The sequence below is a fragment of the Ruditapes philippinarum genome, unplaced genomic scaffold, assembly GCF_026571515.1.
Source record: "Ruditapes philippinarum isolate M1 unplaced genomic scaffold, ASM2657151v2 ctg4684_1_1_1_1, whole genome shotgun sequence".
Taxonomy (NCBI): domain Eukaryota; kingdom Metazoa; phylum Mollusca; class Bivalvia; order Venerida; family Veneridae; genus Ruditapes; species Ruditapes philippinarum.
In genome coordinates this window covers 1-9,400 of record NW_026862246.1, presented here as the reverse complement: position 1 = coordinate 9,400, position 9,400 = coordinate 1, and the positions used below count along the sequence as shown (strand labels likewise).

General features: G+C 35.3%; 1 protein-coding gene across 1 annotated transcript; it reads right to left on the bottom strand.

The window, feature by feature from the left end:
- Window positions 1-587: 587 nt before the first annotated feature.
- LOC132718411 (heat shock 70 kDa protein 12A-like) lies at window positions 588-8,153 on the bottom strand. The gene is made up of 6 exons (XM_060702105.1): window positions 8,033-8,153; window positions 6,805-7,033; window positions 4,866-5,065; window positions 3,677-3,895; window positions 2,973-3,120; window positions 588-2,038 (listed from the first exon to the last, which is right to left on the bottom strand). The coding sequence occupies exons 1-6, from the start codon at window positions 8,042-8,044 to the stop codon at window positions 963-965; spliced, it is 1,884 nt and encodes a 627-aa protein (XP_060558088.1). The 5' UTR covers window positions 8,045-8,153; the 3' UTR covers window positions 588-962.
- Window positions 8,154-9,400: the final 1,247 nt, after the last annotated feature.

Below are 9,400 nucleotides of genomic sequence, written 5' to 3'. Positions count from 1 at the left end.
ATATTTCACACTTTGTTAGCAAAAATTAGCCTTGGGGGATTTAATTTCTATATTCGACTTATCCTACTTGTAATAGAAAATGTTATGTGATGGCTGCAAGTAATAATAGAGTAAACTTGTAGCTGCCCTTGCAAGACTTACATATTTGTAAGCCTGATTTTAAAAAATGCACTTTTTAAGATTCCATTCTTTGAGAAATGTCTGTCAATCGGGTAATATCAATATAGAAATTTCTAAAGTTAGTCACACAAAAAAACAACCCGGACATTTCGGACCAGATATTTGGACATGTCGGTAGAGAATACGACGTTTCATTAAAATATACTGGAATAATGCAAAGTTATATTGTTTCTAGTTTAAACAGAATTTATTTCGGTTCGATTCTAAATAAACACTTAGAACTGAAACCAACCAGCAATTAGTGTAAATCTCTTCTGTGATGGCTGAAATGACTCAAAAATGTAATTGCGTGATAAAAAAGAATTAAGGAGAATAAAGATCCCTCTCATGCACTCACTTATATACATACGGAGGAGATCGGGGCTCTTTAGGGGTACAATCTTGCACGGTATATGGAACAACGACAACATTTTTTTTATACAGCATAAACATAATTAACATTAATTTTATTTATACAATTTCAATATACATGTATTTACATTTCTGAAACTTCCTTATATATACCCTGAAACCTCAGTATTCAAGCCTTATCCAGTCTTTAGTGTAATATGCTAACTTGTGGCAATTATACAGATAGAAAATAACATTTATTTTACATGCGCTATTTGATATTTTTTTTATAACTTGTTACTTATTTTAGAAGGTCACTAGCATCACAATATATACAGTAGCTTAACAATGGCATGGTAAGCAAAATATCTCCATTTTAATTCAACATTTGTTGATTAATCCTGTCATACATGGTCATTAGTATTATCCGTTCCCAAAGCTTAAGTTGCGCACTACTTTTCTTTCAAGACCGGAAATGAGTACTTTGTCTTGAAAGAAGTTTTCTTGTCAGTAATTATTAACTCTAGTTCAGTTCCCCCTAACACGAAATCTACATAGATAGATCTTGCTTCCTCCGACGGAATAGGGATTTGATATTCGATTTTTCCGAGGCTTTCACAACCCTCGTCGGTAACGAAATTATGCGAGAGTGACGTTGACTGATATAGATCAATTTCAATCTTCTTTTGGTGTGGTTCCGTCGTTGTAAGCGCCTGGTGAGATATAAACCCGGCTGGTACCCGTGTGCCGATAGTGAGGAAAGGTGAAAATATATCGAGGATGTATTCTATGCCGTTCAGTACGGACCTACGTGACGCTGCGTGCATTTCCGGGTTAAACAGTCTTGCGATCCGCATTCCTTGCGTGCATCTGTTGACCCTGCAGGCGATTGCTGCTGGATTATGCCCGTATATCACGGCACCTTTCAGGGCAGCAACATCGGAATCAGGCGGGACTATAATCTGTTTGATTTGACTCTTCCCGACAAGTTCCTGATGCATTACTTCCTGCACGACCTCTGATTCAGCAAACGCCCCGGTTAAGACAAGAATGGTAACATCTTTTGCAGGTTTAAAACTCGCCAATGTCTGGCCAATCATCTTGGCCATTTCAACAGTTATTGCCCTGAAAAATTCATTGCTTACAATAGCGTCTATTCTTAGCCTTTGGCCAATGAGTTTGACATGTCCTTTGTACACGGATCTGAAGATCACATTAGCTAGATTGTCATTATACTGCTGTTTCTGGCACAAGAGCTGGATACATGCCGGCACCTTGAGGTCAATGTAACTGGTGGTAATTGGCGTCACGTTGCGCTTCTGGTATTCAAACTCGTGCATCATCATGAGAAATTCTTTCCTATATTTATTTACGAATTCATCAGCGATCGCATCTCCTAGTAATTTGTGAAGAAACTGTACAAATATGTTGTCAACAGATCCACCTCCTAATTTTTCTCCGAAACCTCGACTGACCTCGCGGAGACCATCTCGTCGCTTCTCGTGCACAATTACGTCCGTCATACCACCTGAAATATAAACAAAACAGTTATTAAAGGGACTCCACCGAGGTTATTTGACATGACTAGATTAGAAATTATTTCCGAGATTAATGTCCTATTTTATGTAGGTATAGACCAATAATCTGTGTGCAAAATTTCAGATCAGATCAATTGCTCTTTTCGTTTCCATAGAATAAGTATTCTAATTGTGAAGAATGATTCAAAAATGAAGTGTTGCAACGCTTTTCACTCAAATTGGGCTAAAGTTGCACACAAATACAATTTTCAATTTATTTCTGGACATATTTCTTAATCATCTTTTGCATTATATCTGTTTTAAGTGTGGCCCCAGGTGATCTATGTAAGAAATTCAAATTTTATGTTTTACGCTTTTGGTAATCAGGGGAGTACCTTTAATAGACACTTGTAAATCAATACGCTTTTTCGGGGCAATGATTTCCTTCAAATGTGGAAACTTTCTTATGCCTTATGGAAAACCGTTGCCTTATCAGGTACCATGTACGTATTGTATGGAATAATGTACAACCCGGCAACTTAGAACTTAGGTTTAATTACCACCAATAAAGCTGGCCATTCGCCATTTTAACTCTGCATTGCCAGAATCTCTTAAACACGTCCAAAATGACAAAATTGAAAATGTTGCAGGCGCTGTTTGACTGGTCATGAACGTTACTGGAAATTGCAAGCGACCGTCACTATGCTTGCTAGATAGCGCCTTCACATGAAAGAATCCAATGTCAGGATTCGAACCCACAGCGGTCAGAGACAAGTGGTTTGAAGTCAATGACCTTAACCACTCGGCCACGGACGCCCCTATCAGACTACTATGTAAATACGTACACGAAATGCTACACATACATGTATGACTTTGGTGACTTTTATATTCAGAATTAAACATTTGAAATCGGTACAAGTTATTAATACCAGTCAGTTAACTTACCTCCAATATCTGCTAGGGCATACTTCGTGCCGGATTTGAGCACGGGTAATTTGTCATTGGAGAACATATTTGAGGGCATATTCTGTACGAATATTGACGCAGCTTCTGGTTCAAGTGCCAGTTTTATCATAGAATCTGGAAGCCCAGCCTGAAACATATACATATTGACCTTTAAACATATTTTAGTGACTTACTGAGAATTAATTATAAAATAAAAATAAAACTTTAACGGTTGTGTTTTTAATTGATGCTAATGATATGTATTGCTGGAAACTTGGACATATTCGAGTGGATGCCGAGTTGTTAATACTAGTTCTACGGCCATTTTAAATATTATATAGAACAATATATTATATAGACCTATATAATATATTTATAATCTATAACAAGAAAAGTAACAACGTCATAAACGAAGCCACCATTACAACCTCTACGACATTATCTCCCATACTTTATTTAACATGGAAACATTTATTGATGGTTCCTGCGTTTGAAATGTAAACTGGTACCCGGTTATTACCACATACAAGCAATGTATATATCATTCTTGTGCCCTTTATGTTTCATTTGTATTTGTCTCATAGTTAATAAGCAAACTGTAAAAATGTCGGTTTGCACACGAGACCCATATACATGTGCATTTTAACTGCGCCAGGAATATATGCGCCATGTCGTTAAAACACACCATTATAATATTATCTTACCATGGTCGCTGCTTTTCGCATGAACTGTTTTGATAACTCCGACCAGAAGGCTGGTACTGTAATCATCCAGCGAATATCGTCTGCATTGGCATCTTTCCCGCGCAAACAAAGGTCATTCAGTAACTGGCTCTTTAAATATCGGAGAGAAAGGGAGAACACTCTTAAAGCCGAGAACGCTCTCCCACCCTCGTCTGTTACCAGGGAATTCTGTCGTAAATCCTAAAATAAAAATGAAATAAAAACAAATATGGAAACAAATCATAAATCTTGCAATGTCATACGCAACACAAAGAAGGAAACTTAATTTTATCATTTTATTTTTCGTATAAAAATTATAATAAACAACTATGCCCATATCCAAAAGACGCAACATATATATAGTTAAATGAAATTCTAAAACTGAATAGGCCCTAGCTAACATATTTAAATTCTTAGTCACCCTTTTAGCTATTTTGTAAGACAAGTCAAAACCAATAAAATACCAACATCTACCCTGCCGCTCAAGCACATGACTTCTGTGTATGCGTGTTTGTGTCATTTTTGGAACCAGGGTTGCGTGTCATAGAAAGTCCTAAGTGTATCCAAGTGCTGGGACTAATGACAGACTGTAGGACTAACTTAAGACCGTTTCAATAAAAAAAATCATCTTAAGCCAAAGTTTTAGACTATAAGTTAATTCATTTTCCGGAGAAAAGTTACAAATAAAATGGCACGCACTTCAATCCGCATCGCTATTCAACAACATATAAATCAGAAGTTAAGACATTTTCTTTGAAATGGTCTTAAGACAAATTTTAGACTTAGGACCTTCCATGCGACCCAGGCTTTAATATTTACAAAAAATGAGATCTTTTTGAATACATAAGCATTCGTAAACTGAACTCAGACGAAAATAAGTAAGGGTGGAGACGTAGAAAATCAGTGCGCTTTTAACAGCTCGAAGGTGTGTTTTAACGTGACCTTGACTCTTGTTCTGAGGCTACAACACAAAAAGTACGAAAACTTGCAACAGTAAAAAAAAATCATGGTTTACATTGTTATCTTTATCTATTTCGTTTTCTCATATATAAGTCAATGACAATGTCACCACCGGGAGAGGCATTAGCACGGGAAAAGTGGGCATTTCTCGATGAATTATATTACGCAAAACAATTACTTGACAGTGACATGTCACGTATTTAATAATTACCTGTATTCCGGTCAGTTTCTGTTTGAATCTACGGAAATAAAACCATTTATTTTGTCTTCCCTCTCTAACAAGTTCTAAATATAATTTCTCGGCTTCGTATCCATACGCCTCGAACTCTTTTTTCTCGTTCAGTAGTAAACAAGAGGGTGTGCGCAGGCTTGTGAGTGTTTTGTCTGTGTGCAACCATGCTGGGTTCATCACTGAAATGGTGGATATAACTATGTTATAGAATATATAACATTAATACATAAACACTATCACACTCAAGGAATTACTACAATCGTTTTTAGAACCATTATTTGTTCGTGGAAAGTTGGGTTACAAATGGCGCCCTTATATTTATTAAAATCTAGTGAAGTTTTTTGCAATGGTTACAAGTTGAGTAAACGAAAAATTAAGGAATCTAAGTTTAGTTTTAGTTTTAAAATATAAATTTCAGCCTGATTCTGTGCCCGAAATAATGCAAAAAGGGACACCTGAGGTCTTCCTCCACCAATAAAGCTAGAAAGTCGCAATATGACCTATACTGTGTCACAGGCACGAGTATCGGACCTGGGAAGAAAAAATATGACCAGATTGATAAAAAAACCTGTGTTCATCTTAAAAGTGTCAAAAACGAAAAGAAAATATAAAATATGACCCCCTTTAAAAATATACTATAAGTTAAGAGAAGGCCGGAAACTCCAGATTCGAGCCTACGAGCAAGGGATTCATTTCCCGGGCCGTTGTGAAAACAATTGTCCAGACAATTAAAAAAAAACCTTTATCATTATTTCACGTTTGTATTACGCTTCCAAATGAGACCGTCCCCAAGTCTCTAGCCCTTCCCGTTCATGAAATATCTATCAGCAAACGAGCGAATTCGTGCTAAAATCCTTGCTAGACAAAATTGCGGCACAACGATTCAGTACGTAAACATAGACTAATACATGTTTACCAGTCTAGTACGGGTCAAAATCACTTGAATTAACTAAATGATATTACTAAATACATTAAATGAGACCACTCACAACCGTACTTAGCATCTGATACACGCAAAATTCGAATTTCAAACCTTTCCACGGTCTTTAGATTCCTTTCTTCAGCTGTTCGATATTTTGTAACGAGTCTTCTGATTGGCCAATAGCAACGAAACCGTAACGTTTCATACAAGGATGCATAATGGCGTAGAAAGCGATTTGAAAGACCGTGTAAATTCTGAAACTCGAAATGTGTGTATCAGATACTACTGTCAGTTGTGAGTGGTCTCATTTAATGTATTTAGTAATATTATTTAGTTAATTCAAATGATTTTGACCTGTACTTGGCTGACAAACATGTATTAGTCTATATTTACGTACCGAATCGTTGTGCCGCAATTTTGTCTACCAAGGATTTTTAGCACGAATGCGCTCGTTTCATGAACGGGAAGGGCTAGAGCCTTGGGGACGGCCTCATTTGGAAACGTGAAATAGTGTCTGGACAATTGTTTTCACAACGGCCCGGGAAATGAATCCCTTGCTCGAAGGCTCGAATCTGGAGTTTCCGGCCTTCTCTTAACTTATAGTATATTTTTAAAGGGGGTTATATTTTACTTTTTTTGTTTGTTTTTGACACTTTTAAGATGAACACAGGTTTTTTATCAATCTGGTCATATTTTTTCTTCCCAGGTCCGATACTAGTGCCTGTGCACTGTGTTGGTGCGACATAAAATCCAATTAAAAAAAGAAACAAGGTTTTAAAAATTGTCATTTAAAAAACAACTTTTCAGTATAAATATACTTGTACCATGAGGAAAGTTGGTATTGACATTAATAAGACTCTAAAACTCAAACTATTCTTAGATGATAGACATAGGAATTTAACCAGTTGGCCACTGCTATCCGTTTTACATAAGAAAAGTCCTTTATTTGAGTTATCTATTCTCTTTAGGCAATAATGCAGATGTAAAAATGTTTACCTATATCTTTGGCGATGGATTTCCCGTTTTTCCTTTCACAATATGCATACCCTGAGTATGACGTCCCGATTTCAAGGGCGGCTACATATGTGTAATTATCCTCGTCGTGTAGAAATAATGACATACGGCGTTCCGGCATATCAATGAACGTGTTCTGTTTGTCCAGTAACTGGGGCTGTTTCTTCGTGTTTAACATCGGGAACGTCGTCTTATGACGCTCTAACTTGGGCTAAAAAATAAAATAACATTCCATACAGGAAATCACGATCGTATTTTTTGGGCCTTTCCGCGACATTTCGGGTAAGGATTGCGCGTAATCGGCGTCCCAAATGATTCCACCAGGTGGTCATGATTTCACAAGGAAAACATTAAGCGTGCAGTGGCACAATTTGGGCACCCACTGATGTGTCATATTACCATATTAATAACTTTAGCTACTTTTTTATTGTGTCTTGGATTTTCAGTGGAGCTCTTTGGTGTTTTTCAAAAAATATTGAAAATATAGTTTTATGTACAGTAGGAACACAAATATATGTTTCAATTTCCAGTGTTTCAAATGCGATATTACATTTTGAGGTATTTACCAAGGAATCAGTCATCGCTTTATAATGTAAAAATAATATATGTACTGATTTTTTTTAACGTTGTGCGAAACCAAGTTTGACATTTAAGTTAGGTCTTTTAATAAACCGACTAAAGTATAAACAAAATGTTCATTAAAACAGTATGTCTTAGTAAGAAACAGGTGACTAGATTGACTCGTCAACACAGTCATTAAATGGAACATGCTTGTGACGTGGAAATGAACAATAATGAATGGATTATATGATAAGAGCTTTCCCTCATCACCTTTCCGACTACCTATTGTTCATTCTATTGTTTCAATATTGGCAAACATGTATATTTTTATGTCATTAGTCTGAACATAACTTGCCAACTCTGAGTTAAAAGGGATTATTTTTACGTTTTGTCTTCTGTGCAGTTTTGCATGTATTTTGTGTAATGATGACAAATATGGCGTTCCATAGATGTGTTTGTAAATTGTAACAGATTTATAGAAATGCTTAACTAAGAAATTTTATGGACAAAATTATCCAGTTTGTTTTTATTTACATTATGACGATGTTCCGAAAATAATCATAGTCGGTTAACATAGTTACATATAATATTGTTTAGAACATATTATAACATAGATATATGCATATAAATATATATATAAAATAATTACCCGTTTAGGCATTTTTGTAGACTTTAGATTTAAAAAATCCAACTAACAATTTCAGAATTTTAAATATTTCAAACTTAAACTCCCGTAAGACATTTTATTTTGTTTCGAAACCAGGTTTTCCTTAATCCTTGGATAAGAAATTATGGTAATCAAACGTACTATAAATGAATAAAGGATTAAACTTTTAAAAGATTAATGCCCTAGCATTTAAAGGCATTATAAATCAATCGAAATCATTTTGTATATCAAGCCAGTATGAATTTCATTCTGCATATTTATTTATTTTGCTATGTTTAAAGCTGCCCGCTTAAAATAATTAAAATAAATAAATAAATACTGTTTAAGAAATGTATAAATTTTCACAAAATTATTTTTTTTATCACCAGTTTCTTCAACGTGAATTTACGGCTAAAATAAAGGCACATTATACCAAAGAAATGCTTTAATTTTTATTTCTCTACAGCTTTTATTTTTTTATTTATTTTGGTGTTCTTTCATAGTTTCAAAAAAGCTGCTCATTGGCCAATTGCACGAACAACCAGATTCTTCTGGCAATTAGTACAGTTATATAGTGATTCAGTGTTTTGTATGGAAATGAGAAATTGCATTCATTTCTGAGACTTAATGCACCTCGTATGAGTAAGGAAGTATTGAATCAATTTGTTTTTAAACCTAGTCAACTTTTTTCTATCAATTTTTTAAATGTTATTAGAAATTAGCTCAAAACTCGTGACGTGCTGCTTTAAGGCGTAATAGCTTTAAACGGATTGCTCAATCCTTAAAAATAAACTATATAAATTCAAAAAGCATGGCAATAACTCAAGTTATAAGATCATTGTTTCTGTCATTTTTACTCTTTCATTGATTGACATATCAGCATTTCAAATGCATTTGGTCATTTATAAATTCTAAACATGGTCAAGATATTCATTTTACTCAAAATAATACACGAATATTATTTGATAAGTAAATAACCATAAAAATAAATATGTGACATTAAACTGTTATTCTTTTTTTCTGATATAATTCTGGTTTGTGGATCCACGTGAGTACTTGAAATTTGGTATAATCGACATACGGCCACTTTGGCATATTTGCTCAACATTTCAATTTACATCAATGATTCTGTGAAAAGTGCTCAGAGTAAACGCTTTCTAATATAGAAAATGACGTAATTTAGCGTAACCATAACACTTCATAACGTTGCCAGACGACATTTCCATATTAAGCTAACGATGTCCTGACTGATGCCGATGGGAGTGACCTTACAAAGTGGCAGAGGCGACAAGGATGGGTACCGGCGCTGCGCGAGCCCCTCTCAAGAGGACATGGCGTGAAAGAAGTCGCCCCGGGCTTGCATAACTGCCC

Coding starts and splice junctions, on each gene's coding strand:
- LOC132718411 (XM_060702105.1), bottom strand. Junction 5,066..6,804: donor ATCCATCGCCAAAGATATAG/GTAAACATTTTT, acceptor CCACCATTTCAG/TGATGAACCCAGCATGGTTG. Junction 3,121..3,676: donor TGCGAAAAGCAGCGACCATG/GTAAGATAATAT, acceptor TATATGTTTCAG/GCTGGGCTTCCAGATTCTAT.